The sequence below is a fragment of the Cydia pomonella genome, chromosome 5 (assembly GCF_033807575.1).
Source record: "Cydia pomonella isolate Wapato2018A chromosome 5, ilCydPomo1, whole genome shotgun sequence".
NCBI classification, from domain to species: Eukaryota; Metazoa; Arthropoda; class Insecta; order Lepidoptera; family Tortricidae; genus Cydia; species Cydia pomonella.
The window spans coordinates 19,117,495-19,133,964 of NC_084707.1; the positions used below are offsets into that span (position 1 = coordinate 19,117,495).

Consider the following 16,470-nt stretch of genomic DNA (forward strand, 5'->3'; position numbering starts at 1 on the left):
CCTTCTTTTGGCCTCAGAAGTACGTGGCTAAAATCATGCGGGTTCCTCGTGTGCACCGTGTATATACAGATTGGTCCCGTTTTAGTCAAAACTCAGTTCTGATGATGGCATCCATGAGGAATCGAGGAAACTCTTCAAATGTGAAAGGCATACATATAGTGATTGGCCCGCCTGATGGTAAGCAGTGACCGTATTCTATGGACGCCTGCAATTATATATATATATATATATATATATATATTACATACACACTTTTTGATATAAATAATAATTACATACAATGTGTAATTGGCTGGTAAATTTTTCGAGGTTGCTTAATACATTAAGCTCTGATAATTCAGAACAAAAATAGTAAGTAGCTAATAAACGTGAAATAATCCAAACTTTACAAAAAATACTTATTACCCAAAGTTAACAATAACGATGCTGGAAGAAAATGTTTGGACTAGATATTATTACAATTTAGAACATATGAATTTAGTTCAAATAAAAAAATAGTTTAGTACCTAAACTATGACTATTTGTTTTTGACGTGAGAAGCATTATTTTATTTAAATAATTTTTATTTTATTTCAATAATAATTTGTCTTAGTTTAGTATTATGTCACTACCTGTGAGTTCCTATAATTGGCTTCCTGTATCTACTATATTTTCTATGTTAATGTCACAGCTGTTTGATTGGATCTCCAAATAAATAAAAATAAATAAATAAAATTAATTTGCACGTTTTCAGTTTTCTTCGCATAATCTGCGAATACTGAAATCGTTATGTACCATGCTATTAAAGTTAATGAACTTTCGGATTAATTACGCTTTTAATTTAATTACCTTTATTCTCCGTCTGAATTGCTACATGTAAAATGAAAAGGTAATGAAACGACATAAAGCACGCGTTTCTCGTCTCTACCAATTCGTGCATTTGTTTACTCGTATGTTAATACGATTATCGTTTTGTATAATATATACTAGTATGGAGAGCAGAAATATGTATTATAACTTTGAAAGTAAAATAGTTGGAGGCCATTCAGTTCCAATAGAGAACTTTCCGTTCGCCGTGCAGGTGTTTAACTATGGGGCCCTGTGTGGCGGCACTGTCCTGTCCAGTTGGGCCATCTTGACCGCTGCGCACTGCTTCAACAACAATAAAAACGTAAAGGATATGCATGTGCGTTTTGGTGAGAATTATACATATAAGAATGATCTCGATTTTTAACCAATAGTCCACTGATACGAGTTTATCTCTTTTCAATTTTTATGATAAAACAAACAGGCCAATTCCAACAATCTATTGTGACACTGATCTAACATGGTTCTGACATCATTGCAATATGAGATGGTTCCAATCTCCTTTAGAGGACCTGCTCAATTGCGCATTATGTCACCAAAAACGTTGTGTTAACACCGACAGATGTATCAGATCAGTATGACATTGGAATGAGATGTAATAACTAAAACTCGAATCGAAAAACGTAATTTTTGACATTGACAGATAAGATAAGTATTAGATCAGTGTCATATTGGAATGAGATTTAGTAACTAAAACTCGAATTGGCCTGCTAAACAGAAGCATTAACTAAATGAAAAATTAAACAAAAATAAATACAATATTTAAAAACAATGGTTGATGCAAATGGTTACAGGTGCTAGGTACATATATGACATGAGTGCAGATTCGTATAAAATATGGTATATAGTCGAGCATGAAGATTACAATAAGGAAGCTCCTTTTGCTTGTGATATCGCCTTGATATTCACCAGACGGCCGATCAGATTCAATAAGAAAACACAAAGAGCTATGATCGTGCAATCAAACAAGTGGATGAATGAAAGGGAAAGGAATTTTAAAGCAACAGGTTGGGGCTTCACGTCGGTAAGTTATAGTGTTCGATTATTATTGTCTTAGATGCAGTTTAGTTATTGAGTGTTTATTTCTCTTTTATTATTCAGTCCGGTCGTAATATTCTTATTAAGAAAATAATACGTAGTACCTACTTACCAGTACATACGTACTTGTCCGAAATAGGGTGTGACTATTTTCATATAATTAAATGGGTGCTTTTACACTTCAAAGATAACTCACGCTAGTCCGGGTGGGAGCTTCCGGCACTTCGTTTTCTATGAATGGTGCTCACCACGTGATCACCGATTAGCCGTCATAGAAAATGACGTGTCGGAGGCCTCGGTCCGCGCCCGTGCCGGTTTAGCGTGAGTATTCCTTTACCTTGGTCATTGGTCATCAACGGCAACGACACCATATACATCAAAGACAAACTAAAGGATCTAAATGGTTCAGATTTTTAAATCACCTAATGAACTCTCGGACTTCTTCTATCAACTAAAAGTTGCAGTAGGCAACTGTTAAAATATGTAGAATAGAATTGAATACAATTAAATCGTTAAACACATTAACAGTCAATAGATATACATAAAGTGAACATAGAATAAAGTGTCAAGAAATGACCTCATCTCAGCATGTTGCTGGCGACTCCCAGCGCTGATCTTCCGCTGTGGCCATCAACTGAGAAATAATCAAGAGAAGAGACAAAAGGAAAGAAACATGAAATAAACCGAAATGAATTGCACTCAGTAGACAAAGTTATACAAAAAAAAGAGATACAACATGACGACATACTTAACACTAAGTTAAAATAAAATTTCATGGACGAACCGAACGTATCTACCTGTACCGGTCCGGTCGGGTCATATCATTTGACGCGGCGAATGATGATCACTATAACAGTTCCTTGAATTAACTTTTGGATAGACATAATTTAAAGAATAATTGTAGAAATAGGTTTTTACCGTATTTTTATTACCTAATTGTTATATTTCTAAATAAAATAAAAAGAATTAGTTCCAAAAAAAGTTCAAAAACATTTGACATTGACAGTTACTCCATACAAAAATCAACTGTCATCACCATTCGCCGCGTTAAGTATAACCCCAGCGGTAGCTACACGAATTAGATTCAAATAAAATTACAAAGGTTTTTTTTTCTTATAGTATGGTGGTTCGATATCTAATTCGGGGTTGATGGAGACCCAACTACGCTTTGTGTCATTAAATAAGTGTAGACGGAAGCACCACGGCTCTCGGTTGACGGAGGACATGTTCTGCTTGTACGGGGACGGGATACGGGACACCTGTCAGGGCGACTCTGGTGGAGCCATTTTATGGAATAGGTAAAAAATCGGCCAAGTGCGAGTCGGACTCCCACAGGAAGGGTTCTGTACCATTATCTATAAAAACAGTCACCCATCCAAGTACTGACCCCGCCCGACGTTGCTTAACTTCGGTGTTTGGATGAGAACCTTTGGATTGGAAAGAAATACATATTTTATTCTGTTTTTTGTATTTGTTGTTATAGCGGCAACAGAAATACATAATCTGTATAAATTTCAACTGGCTAATTATCACAGTTAAGAAGATTACCTATCTTAGATAGTAGGTATATAATATATATTATATATTGATAAATTGCAACATGGGTTGCTAATGAATGCCTAAGTGACGGGAAAAGGGAGTGAAAAAGGGCTAAAATGTTCAGCGATTGTTAAGTTTAGAATAAAGTTAATTTGACATTATACCAATATGCTTTTTTGATTTTTTTTTTACCTTTTGACCGCCACCGTCGTCTATGGCCGACATCTGAAAGACTTGCCAAGGACGCCAACGACGGCTACAGCCGACAGTTTCGCCAATGCAATAGGGACTAACGCGAGACCCCGTAAAGTTCAATTTCACTTAAATAATCGTGATCGCCTGCGTCCGTGGCACGGCATGTATCTTCGCCGACTGGCATTCAAAAGGTTAACGTGGTAATGAAGAAAAAGTCGCAAAAAAATGTGCCACAATACGAGTTGCAATAATTTTCTTTGCAACATCCTGGGAATTGAGTAACTTTCTGAAACCATTAAAAAACGGGACAAGTGCGAGTCGGACTCTCCAACCGAGGGCTCCGTAAAAAATGTAGGTTTTTATAATTAAAAAAATATATATTTTTATAAGTTTTGCCAATACTTCGATCTAGATAACAGAAAGTACCCTATATATTTATTTAGTCTCCATATTTAGCTCCTTGCACTACATATTGACTTCTGTATGAGTTCTAAATTTCCTACTACCTAAAGGTTGTCTGGAAGAGATCGCTTTTTAGCGATAAGAACGCCTGTTGTTACCTGGTTCTATTTTCCTTTAAAACTTATTTGTAGTTTTACATATACATATGTAAAATGTATAATTGTTGGTGCAATAAATAATATTTACTTACTTACTATATTTACTATTATTGTAGGCAGGTGGTGGGGCTGGTTTCGCATGGCGACGGTTGCGCCCAAAAGGACAAGCCAGGCATATACACGAATGTGTATTACTTCTTGCCCTGGATGAATAAAAAAATTAAGGAAGCTCACAGAAAGTACTGTATATCTAAAATTAGTAGGTAATAAAACATAGGTAAAAAATACACTGTTTTTTTTTTACATAGGTAAATAAAGCATAACAATACATCTTTGGATTAATTAAAATGATTCAGTATATATATATCTCCCGGTAGGGGACTGCCGGGATTCCGGGATGCAAAATTATCTCGGTTGCCTCGACCGCCGGGAGGTGCCCGAGGCTTTAAAATTTTGCGTTAAAGTAAGTCCAAGCATCATGTAATTTTAAAAATACCAGTTCAAAACATAACCCTTGGCCTGATAGTAACAAGTTTTTTTTTTCTTATAAATATAAAACGTGACTTTACCTGAGCCTGACCTATATGTCAATTGTTTAAGGTGCAGTGAGTTCAGAGGTCACTGAGTGGACGGCCGAGCGTGACCTCTCGGGCACCGGGTCCGCGGTTATCATTGTAATTGGTTTTTTTTAACAACATAAGATATCAGAACTCATGTTCAATCAAAAACAAAATTGTGGATTTTTGAAGCAATTTTAATGTTAATAGCTTTTGTGCTAAAATAGTTATATTTTTTTTACACCTATGTTCGTGAATTGTATTATAGAACGGAAGTTGTTTAAAGTTGTTGTTTTAAATCTATGAAGTTACTAGAGAAAGGCCTCAAGATTGCTATGTGATCTGAAAAACGCTACGATTTTTCAAAAACTGGCAGAAATATTATATATTAACTATTTTGGTAGCAAATGTTTTTTTTATGAGCTATACCAAAATGGTAGGGGAGTCAAAGAGTGGATTTTTGTAGTTACTCGAGCGTATCAGACGTGGGTGGTATCTTGCTACCCTGTGGAGTCAACCTTAACCAATTTTAGCCGTCTCAGTTCGTTCGTATGTCTAATCGTTAAGGATATTGTGAATTTGGTCATTTCGTTCCTAGATAATGCTATAATCTAAAAATCGGGTTTCGGACTGTAGCCGTCTGATTGAGGAAATGCGTACAAATAATTGTCAGATTAAGTGACATCAAATGTATAGCGTTAACTTGATCCAAAATGACCAAATCCACAATCTACTTAGCGAGTTTTTCAACCCTTCACCAAAATTTTTAAACGTCTGTAGACCCTTTCCTGATCACTGGAAAAGAAAACATTATATAACATTTTTTCTTCTGATCATCTTATCTTTCGATTACAATAGATCTCTACGACGCTGGAGTAACTAAACTTTTATCATCTCCCCAGCTAAAAGTAGTAAAATCTGAAAAGTTTCCTAATTCAAAGCTAGAATGTATACGATTGATTTTAACGTATGTACCTTACTCTTAGCATCAAAGTCAGGTCTAACGCCGCTTAGCCATGCAGTATAAGCATGCAGTATAAGGGGCACAGTTTGGGCGTGGCACAAAGCAGCGAGTCATCATTTAACCGACTCCACTGATAAGACAGTTTATGACTATACGTCATTTAAATCAGGAAAATTTGAAAAAAAAAATATTTTCTTTGATTCAAAGTATCAAGATATTTAGAAAGCGGTTAGGTAGATTATATTAATTCAAAGGGTGCATTGTGTCTTTAACAACAAGGGATCCGCTGGCCACGTTGGTACTCTATAAACAAATTTTGTATTTATATTTTACCTTAATTGTGTATTGATTAAATGAGTAATGTGTGTAGCATATGTATGTATAGCAACATGTAAATATGTTTAGCATTAACATAACAAGTGTAAACCGTTCTTGTGAATAATAAATAAATATATATAAAATGTGAAAGTTTACTTAGTTTCAAGCACTCGGCTGAATCAGCATTGGCAAGTCGGTGGGAATCGAGTTCCATGGACGCCTCGCTACAGAAATAGTTATACATGTCTAAATTGAGAATTTCTCTAAATCTAATTTGAACTGTTTAAATTGAGTATGAGTCCTGTTTTTACGCCTTCCCGGTTAATGAGCTGTAAGATTCTAAAGACCAATCCTCAAAATGCCAAAGAGGAATTTAGATACCTACTTAGTTCAAATCATTACTACAAATAATTAATACGAGTTACTCGTATTCACGACTACTGTGGTCGTTTATGTGACTGTTGCTGGCATTAAAATACGAGTGTGGGTTTGAGAAACGAACGAAGTGAGACTAATTAAAAGATAAACTGTAGGTCAAATGGCGTTAAATGAAAGTAAATTCACGCATGTCAGACGTGTTTTTTTCAATTCAGAGACAAACTAGAGTCGGGGCCGATTTTCGTATCGTTCAATAGAGTCTGGCTATATTACGGAATATTGTGTAATATTTCAGTTACACAATATTTTGGTGGGAAATTCAAAAAATCTTGGGCTGGTCACACTGTGTAGTAGTTTTGATACTACAAAATATTTTTGATTTTCTGATCCGCTTAAGGTACCTAAGGAAATAAGTTAATATACGTTGATGTGCACTAAAAAGCAACTCACGTAATTTCTACCTCTATGTAAAGTACAAAGAATTTTTATATCAATTTACTACTGACCAGTCATTCCACAAATTTCTTCTAAATATTAGTTTTCAGTAACTCGTCACGTTCCAATGTTTTGAATTTATTGTATTTTCCAGAGCTTCTAGTTTATCCGTTTATTTACAATGTTCATGAGATTCAGGTATTATTCAATTCACGTACTTAATCAAAGTTATAGGCAAATGTTAGTTAGAACTAGTACTTAAAGCATCAAAATATTAATAGAGCACCAACCTACTAAATTGTTTACGATTTGTAAACATAGCAGGTTTTCGTTATAAAACGCTTCACGTCGACTTCGCACATTACCGTAATTATTTATGAGCTTAAATAATAGTTTGCGGACCTCACTCGGTGTAATCCTTAAAATTAAACCCCTTATAAACCGCGAACAATTTGAATGAATTACATAAATTGACAACTGACTTTTAGATTTGTTTTAAATCATGGACAACAATATTTGGCTAGCCAGACTCTATTAGAATAGAGGTGAAATCGAATTGCTTTTTTTCAGAGATGTTCGAAATTTGAATGTCATTACAAAATCGATTTTATTGAAGGCATCAGAGAGGTTTATGATATGTGTGTAGATATAGTACATCACTATAGAGGACGGGAAACGAATGGTTGCAGGCCAAGTAGATATAGACGGCCGAGCGTAGCGAGGCCGAATAGGAATACGCGGCCGGCAACCCCGTTTCTCGCCGAGATTTGTATAGTGCTTTCTCAAACTTGCACTGAAATAATAATAAAAAAATTAGGATGATGATGATGATTGTTTCATGTCCTAATGTGATAGGCTATTCAGTGCGTCGGCTTACAAAGGGGAACAAAAATTTGATTATTTTGCGCGAATCAAATTTTCGTTCCCCTTTGAAACAGTGAAATGATATTTAACATACACAAAAAAGAAAAAAAAAGCCAAAAAAGGAAAAAAAGTATAACGGCAGTATTTTACTTATAGGTTTTTTAAGGTTGAATGCCAAGACGTGCCATAATTTGACGTTCCTTTACATATCATCTTCTTTCATCGAACCTGATATGTGGTATTTCCGGACCTAATTTGAAGTAAGTTATGTCAACATTTCATTACAAGTTTGAGAAAAACTAATTTTTGTACTTGTAAATCGACTGAATTTCACAGGTATTAATGGCCTACTTACAAAATTCCCATAACGGTAAACCAAACTCAATAGCGGAACATGGGAAGTCACAGAGATAAGCTTAATTTTGTTGTAATTTATGGATAATGTCGTTGGCTATGCATTGTGTTCATTTTAATTGCACTACTAAATGTAACATTATATTGTTATATCTAAAATGAATAAAATAAGAAAAGGAGAAAAATCTGCGTTAAATGCCAATGTCCAGTTCTTACCGAAAGCTAGTCCAAGTTGCGTGTGTCTATTTTTTTTGTGTCTTACTTATCTCGCTTACTAACTAGTGATGTAAGTAGCTACTTATTTATTAATATTACTTTTTTGAGAATTTCTGTGATGTGATTTTGTATTTGAAAGTAGAAAAGTACGTTATAATTGGGTTTAGATTTCAGTTCCAGTTTTTTTGTTTGCTGATTATGGTTTTTGAGAAACGCTGTTAGGCAACGATTAAAGACAAATAACTTAGCTTGGTGTCAACGAAATTGAAAAAAATAAAATAAAACATTATGCTGGTAGAAATACCTAAGTATACAAATATATATGACTTATATTATTTACCAGGCCTGAACTCATTTAAGTTTCAGATCTTGAGCCGATATACGAGTACACAGTCGTTTTGTATAGGTATCGGTACCAGAGTTAAAGTCAAACATACATGTGATATAAATATTTTTAAATCAGTGTCCTTTTTTAGGGTTCCGTAGCCAAGTGGCAAAAAACGGAACCCTTATAGATTCGTCATGTCCGTCTGTCTGTCCGATTCTGTCACAGCCACTTTTCATACCGTAATGCAGGGTGGAATGAAAGGTATCTTAGTACTAATAAATAGTACTGAAGCATTGACCAACCATGTGCACGGCACTGAAGCTTTTAATCCTAGTCGAACACAAATCCAAACTGAAAATGCATACCTATACGTCACATTCACTCTTTCGTTCATTCACTTACTTTTTTTGCAGTTTCATATTACAAAAGTTATGAAATATAAGCCCCTAGAAACAAAGATATTGAGATTTTAAACATGATATTGATTTATCTCACAATAATCGAGAAGTACCAAACTCGCAGTCATAACTATATGACTCATAGACACAGAGCAATCCTTAAGAAAATATAGTACTTAGGCCAGAAATCTGAATGTCAACATCATCTGATTTTTTCCAAAGATAGAAAAGATAATAAATATAATAAAATAGTTCTCAAGCTTATAAAATTAGGATTTATATTTCACAAACAGTGATTGGTATCTAACTCGTCATGATCTTGTAGTGATAGTGATAACATCTTACATGATAAGGTGTCAGACCGCGATGCTGTTGATAGCCAGTGCACTATCGCGACTCTTAGCGCGAGCAGGTACCCATGACCTGACGGTTGGTGAAGTGCAAAATACCTAAGTACTTTTTACTTATTATTTGGTAGTTTAAAATCAAGCGGTGGATACGTCGTACACGCTGTCTCTGAAATAAAATTATTGTCAGCTGACATATATTTTTTTATTAAATAAAAACCACAGAGATTCTCGATCTCGGATTTTGGTCAAACTGAAATCGTTTTGCTGGAGTATACGGAAATTAGTACAATTAGTAAACCTTTGGGTCCGGCCCTGGCTCCACAAGTTTTTTCGGCTGTTATCATTTGACGTGCAGATCAGTGTTGAAGAAAACCAATCCTTTGGGTATAGGCTGTGGTATGGCGGACGAATTTACGAGTAGCCCTTGGCTTGACTTTTCTCGGCAATTGATAGATCCAGAGCTTTAACTGACGTCTAAAAACTCAAGTGAATCAAGTGGCGTGATAAAATATATCTCTTAAATTGGTTTCAGATGAAAACAGAACCTACAACTAAAATGTTGCATGCGTCAGAGATTAGGGAGCAAAATATAGACTTTACGATTATTTATTTAAATATATAACACTTTATATATTTCCAGCCCGGTTACCGTTCGTTCCTATCTATCTACTGTTGCATTTATTAAGTGACTGATCGATAATTTTTCAACTAACTCATACCTGTTAAATGATTTTATAAATCACTGGCTTCCAAAAATCATAACTTAGCTATATTTAGAAAGAAAAAAACAAGTGCCGTGGTTAGTAAATTGTAGCAAGATGTCTCACGAGGAGGTGGAGAGTGCCAACTGGAAGGGTGCGAACAAGCGGGTGTCCTCGCGGAAGAGCTTGGAGAGCCCGCCGCCGCCGCCGCCCGACGGCGGCTGGGGCTGGGTCGTAGTCTTTGCCTCCTTCATGATACATATAGTCAGTGAGTATTTTAGATCAGGTCAGGTGTATATCTATTATAGTATTTTTCAAACTCGATGGGTACAGGTGTCATCTCCATATAATTCATAACCTAAGACGCCAAGTCTCGCAACACTGTATTGAAATGACACCGGTCAGCGTACCCATCGAGTTTGAAAAAGACTGATGTGGTATACCACATAATTTACATTAATTGTGTCCTGTTAATGTGAACTACCAGTCCTGTGAATATGCGCCTTACAAACAAATAAATGTAACCATAGTATATCACGATACAAGTGCGAAAAATAGGAAATTCGCACATTGTATGGTACAACGCTTTACAGTACATATGGCCCCGTAAATTTTCGACATAGTTACGTTATGTGCTAATTATCGCACTAGTGCGGTAAAGTAGCAACATACGTACTGAACCATATGTGTTGTAAAAGTTGTCTAGTGTTACGGTTGGATAATTATTAAAGTCAAAGTCAAAGTCAAAGTCAAATCTTTATTGCATATCACAAATCACATAAGATGGAACAGAAAGTGTAGAAGTACATGTGACGCCCTGCAAGGGCACAGCAATTTAAAAGGACTAAATCTACTTTAAACAATGAGAAACCAATAATCTAAACATTGCAATTAAATACATGAGTTTTAGCATAAACCATTCGTATTACCATCAATCATTAGTATCCTCTTCAAAGTATTCACTTAGGGAATAATAGCATTTATTTATTAGAAATATTTTTAATAATTTAGTGAATGTAGTAGTCTTTTCCTGATTTTTTATAGAGTTAGGTAACTTATTATATATCTTGATCATCATGTAGTGAGGGCTAGACGTTACAATTTTCATTCTCGAGAAGGGCAATTTAAGTTTATTAAGATTCCTGTTATTTCTTCTAATATCTGTTACTGGGGTATATAGTTCAAAATGTTTTCTTACAAATTTACTGCATTCAAAGATATACATGGAAGTTAAGGTAAGTATTTTAAATTTAATAAAGTATGGCTGGCATGATTCCATTTCCATAAGATTAATGTTGGCAAGAATTCTTATGCATTTCTTTTGAAGAATAAAGATTTTATCGACTTCAGTACTTTGTCCCCACAGGACTAGACCATAAGACATTCTTGAATAGGCAAAAGCGTAGTACGCCGTGAGAGCTGTATTGAAGTCGGTGCCGCGTTTGAGATGCTGGAGTGCGTATATAAAAGAGGAAAGTTGCTTTGAAAGTTTAAGGATATGAGGTTTCCAGTTAAGGTGGGTATCCAACTCCACTCCTAATAAGGTAGCAGAACTAACAGGTTCAATTTTAATATTATTATAGCAGAATTGAATTGGCAGTGAGGCTTTCTGATATGGTTTGAATTGAATAATTAATGATTTCCCCAAGTTGAGTTTAAGATTATTAGCTTCTAGCCAATTTTCAATTTTTTCTAAAGTGGTATTTAATTTATGTTCAGCTTCGAGAATATCAGTGCAGGGAGGAAGTACAGAGACATCGTCAGCGAATAGCACGCTATGGTTTTCTAATATGTTAGGGAGGTCATTTATATATATGAGAAATAAGCAGCATCCTAAGACGCTACCCTGGGGGATGGAGCAAGTAACAGCAACTTTATCGGATCGTGTTTGTTGAATTTTGCCAGTCTGAAAATCTGTGTATTCTACTTCTACATATTGAGACCGATTACTGAGGTAGGATTTGAACCACTCATGAGCTAATAATCCTCTGACTCCTGTAATATAAAGGTTTTTTAACAGGGTTTGATGGCAGACTCTATCGTAGGCTTTGCTCATGTCGAGCAAGAGACCTATCGCATATTGCTTATTATCTATAGCCTCTACAATATATTTTAGATATTTATATAAAGCAAGTGTCGTGGAGCGGTTTTGCCTAAATCCGTTTTGGCTGTCGTGTAGAATTTGGAATTTCTCGTAAAAGGGATAGAGACGGTTCATCATGGCAGTTCCGAAGATTTTTGCAGAAGTTGGTAGAAGGGCTATGGGCCGATAGTTAGCTACATCAGTACTCTTGCCTTTTTTATATACGGGTTTTACTAGAGAAATTTTCAATGCGTTCGGAAATACACCTTCGGAAAAAGACTGATTTATTAATTGCGTATAGGGGATAGTAAGTAATTCAGCACAGCTTTTAATTAAAATAGGAGGAATTTCGTCAATCCCGGAAGAGGATTTATTACTTAGATTTTTTAGTAACACGTATATTTCATTTGGATCAACGGGGCTCAGAAATAGTGAATTATGGATCGGGTTAGTAAGAGAAATTTTATTTATATTTTTTGGACTAGAATTAGAGTTGGAATTCCCAACGGAGGAGAAGAAATTGTTAAAATAATCAGCTATTTCCAGCGGGTCAGTTAGTGTTAAATTATCCTGCGTTTTAATTTGAATATTTTGTTTTATTTTGGTTGTGGTTTTCTTTGTCTCTCTGTTAATTATTAACCACATTGATTTAGTTTTGTTTTTCGAATTATGGAATAAACGTTTACATATTACAATGATTAGTTAAAGTTATTATATGTAGGTACACTAAACTTACTTGCTAAAGTTATATTAGATACAGATATATGATGATCAACTAAAGAGCTACTTGGAAAAAGCCACTTTCTTTATATGAGTTAAAATATTTTAAAAAGACTGCTTTTATTTTAGTATATTTTATTATTCACTGAAATTCAATCAAAAACTTATATTTAATTTTATACTTAATAGCTTTTAGTTTGTGTGGACAAATGAGAGGAATTGAGGTAATAGCGCAGGTAGGATCCGGAACGAGGCGACCCCTAAATTACTCATGAAAAATGAAAATGTGAATATGTTCCAGTTGACGGGCTGACCTATTCATTCGGCGTTTTATATTATGAGTTCCTGGGCTACTTTCAAGAGGGCGAAAGCAAGACCGCGTGGATCGTATCAATACTGTGCGCGATCACACTCAGTTCAGGTAAGTACTAAAAGTATAAGTAAAAGTATAAAACAAATTTAATATTGACAAGATATATGTGACAGTTATGCATGTTGAGGAAAGGATCCATAGTGTATTCAGACTTCTATTCCAGGCCCATTAACGGGTTCACTTGTGAACCGTTGGGGCTGTAAACTGGTGACGATGTTCGGAGGCTTGCTAGCCGCGGCCTGTATTATCGCGTCGGCCTTCGCGGGCAACGTGCTGACGCTCATCTTCACCATCGGTGTGGGCACCGGCTTCGGCTGCGGCCTCATCTACCTGCCCGCCATCGTCAGCGTCACCGTCTGGTTCGAGCGGTACAGAAGTCTTGCTACAGGTAAACTTGCTTATTAACCCTCAAATTTTGCCATATCTTGAGTTAATTATACACATTTGCTACTTGAGATGAGTTTATTGTCTGTCTTGACTGCTTGACATTTAATAAATAGAGTATCTTCTCTTTTTTTCTTCTATTTCAGGCATTGCAGTGTGTGGTTCAGGACTTGGAACGTTTATTTTTCCGCATTTAACAAAGGGTCTAATCTCCAGTTATGGTTGGAGAGGTGCTTTGGTTATTATTGGCGCCCTTATATCAAACTGCATTCCATTAGGCTTTTTGTTTCTACCAGTACCCGAAATGCCCAGAACAGCGGCTAGCGATCCGACGCTTACAAAACTAAAGAAATCAGGATTGAAAAAATCCCAAAGTACTGAGCACATGGCTCGAGCAAACGGCCGTACAGAAGACGGCGATGTGGCTAGACTAACTCTCTCGCAGCCCGCCCTGAACAAATCTCACGAGCCTAAGCAGCAGCCGCATTCTAGACATGGCAGCGGTATCATGAACAGACCTGATGTACTATATCAAGGAAGTATGACAAGCCTCTCGAAATTCCGGGCTTCATCTCCAGTAAGAATTCAAACTATGACCAAAGACGAAGAGTCTAAATCGCCTTTATCGGAAATGCTTGATGTATCTCTGTTGGTGGACCCCATATTTGTATTATTCTCTGTATCAAACATTTTGACTAATATAGGATTTTATATACCCTATGTTTATACTGTGACCATGAGCAATGAGTTGGGTGTCGAAAATCCGGAACGTTTAATTTCTATAATGGGGGCGGCTACTTTAGTCGGGAGGATAGTTCTCGGCTTTGTTAGCGACAAACCTTGGGTGAATAGGTTGATGGTGTACAATGTGTGCCTCACGATAGCTGGCATGAGTGAGTAGTTAACATATTTTTGTACCTTATTTATTAAAAGTCAGATCATAAAAATTGACATAAATTTCATTACAAACGGGGTTTTTGTTTACCTATCTCATTCTTAAAACACAACATATTACCAAATGTAGCTAAATAAATAATTGTAGCTTCACTGTTTATATTAAGCAACAAATTAAAGCTCTCCTACTTATACATCAAACTTCTAGAAGACTGCCAGTGCCTGTTTCACACTGTGCCACTTGTTTGACCTAATTACTGTATCTGTAAATTGTTATTTTGGTTTGTAGCCTTATACTCAGTCTCTGACTACGCTAAGTCATTAACTTGGCAGTAACAATGCATACTCGTATACTAGGGAGCGCTACACATGAGTGTAGTTTGATTCTTTTCAAACATTTTTCGATGTCTCTTAATAAATATCACCTCATTGCAGGTATGGCTTCAGCAGCAGTGTGCACAGAGTTCTGGGGTCTAGCCATGTATGCGGCGATGTACGGCTTCACGTCTGGAGCATACGTGGGATTAACGTCGGTGGTACTGGTGGATCTTTTTGGGATGGAGAAACTGACTAATGCCTTTGGCCTCTTGCTATTTTTCCAAGGCTTGGCGTCACTATTTGGGGCGCCTCTTGCAGGTGAATTAAATAATTATTTGGAAAGGATGCGTTACGGGGAAGTAATAAAAGTAGGTAATTAAATGAATATTAAAAAAATATGAAATAGTCGTAACACAATGAAATCAATCAACTTTAAGACTAATTACAGGTCGTTAACTATGCTTAGCTACGTACAATTTTAATAAAACTTATTACTTTAAATATAAATATAACTCATTAGTAGTAGTAATAATACGAGCAAGTGTATCTGTTTATTTTACAAAAGAATGAGATAGAGAGCTTTATTTTTTTTAAACAATGGCCTTTAGTCCTAATTATATTTGAACAAAATTGGGAATTGGTCTGTCACATAGATTAGGAGAAAATAAATAAAACAGTTTTGGGGTTTATTGGATATTGTGGACCTCCAGGGGGTCGGAGGGGGTTGAAATATTGTGCAGGGTATTATCCTCTTTAAAAGGCATTGTTCAATTATAGTTTCGAACTAAAAGCTTTGGGGGCCATTTTACAAAGACTATCCTACTACACCCTTTATTTTAAGATCTTTATTTGTTTCTTAATTAATCAGAGTAAACAACAATGAAATGTGTATTATTGTGTATTTCAGGATGGCTCGTGCAAGCGACAGGCTCATATACGCCCACTTTCATTGGGGCCGGAGCTTTCGTGTCGGTCAGCGGGGTGATGCTATTCGTGATACCATTGATGCAGCGACGCCGGCGCACGAGCCCTGCGCGCGCGCGCTCACCTCAGGAGCTACCTTTGGACCATATGTAGTGGCTTGCCAACGGGGTGCGCACACAATCCTTCAGGCAAATTGCGGTTTAAAAATTGCTACGGCTGTGGCTTTGATCTTGCTATACCACGACTTTGACAGGTCTGGCAGCGCATCTAACACTCACTAATAAGCGCGAGCGATCCTCAGGGTCGTATCAGTAATCAGTTCCAAACCACCGAATATTCCTTCACCAATATGGTATATATGTATTTTATTCTAGTGCTCGTACTATAGAAGAAGATAATTAAACTTTTACAAAGGTGAAAATAGCTAAGAATTTGTAAATATGGCTTATCTTAGCAACGAATGCATGTGATAAAAGTTTTGATGACTGAAGCATTAAACTCATTCCAAAGATATAGTTTACGCATAGCTAACTTAGTACATGGAATATATTGTAGGTATGACGAAAAATAAATAATGTAAATATAGTATTTAACGAAAAGGTGCAGTAATAATATATTTATTTTAACCTTACTTGCTCTTTGTTGCTGATTTGTGATGTTGTGATCATGTGATGTGATAAAAGATAAAGGAAGTTCATACAAAACATAGTATTATTATCACTTTTTTTCTACA

General features: G+C 35.9%; 2 protein-coding genes across 2 annotated transcripts; both read left to right on the forward strand.

The window, feature by feature from the left end:
• The first annotated feature begins 232 nt into the window (after positions 1 to 232).
• On the forward strand, positions 233 to 4,688 carry LOC133518328 (trypsin epsilon-like). Its single transcript, XM_061851996.1, has 4 exons — positions 233 to 1,175; positions 1,641 to 1,870; positions 3,004 to 3,182; positions 4,295 to 4,688. The coding sequence occupies exons 1-4, from the start codon at positions 872 to 874 to the stop codon at positions 4,443 to 4,445; spliced, it is 864 nt and encodes a 287-aa protein (XP_061707980.1). The 5' UTR covers positions 233 to 871; the 3' UTR covers positions 4,446 to 4,688.
• A 4,154-nt stretch (positions 4,689 to 8,842) lies between these two features.
• LOC133517999 (monocarboxylate transporter 13-like) lies at positions 8,843 to 16,368 on the forward strand. Its single transcript, XM_061851535.1, has 7 exons — positions 8,843 to 9,443; positions 9,873 to 10,309; positions 13,146 to 13,265; positions 13,381 to 13,605; positions 13,748 to 14,494; positions 14,931 to 15,131; positions 15,721 to 16,368. The coding sequence occupies exons 2-7, from the start codon at positions 10,159 to 10,161 to the stop codon at positions 15,888 to 15,890; spliced, it is 1,614 nt and encodes a 537-aa protein (XP_061707519.1). The 5' UTR covers positions 8,843 to 9,443; positions 9,873 to 10,158; the 3' UTR covers positions 15,891 to 16,368.
• The last annotated feature ends 102 nt before the right edge of the window (positions 16,369 to 16,470 follow it).

Coding starts and splice junctions, on each gene's coding strand:
- LOC133518328 (XM_061851996.1), top strand. CDS start 872: ATGAAACGACATAAAGCACGCGTTTCTCGTCTCTACCAATTCGTGCAT. Junction 1,176..1,640: donor GGATATGCATGTGCGTTTTG/GTGAGAATTATA, acceptor AAATGGTTACAG/GTGCTAGGTACATATATGAC. Junction 1,871..3,003: donor CAGGTTGGGGCTTCACGTCG/GTAAGTTATAGT, acceptor TTTTTCTTATAG/TATGGTGGTTCGATATCTAA.
- LOC133517999 (XM_061851535.1), top strand. CDS start 10,159: ATGTCTCACGAGGAGGTGGAGAGTGCCAACTGGAAGGGTGCGAACAAG. Junction 10,310..13,145: donor CTTCATGATACATATAGTCA/GTGAGTATTTTA, acceptor AATATGTTCCAG/TTGACGGGCTGACCTATTCA. Junction 13,606..13,747: donor GTACAGAAGTCTTGCTACAG/GTAAACTTGCTT, acceptor CTTCTATTTCAG/GCATTGCAGTGTGTGGTTCA.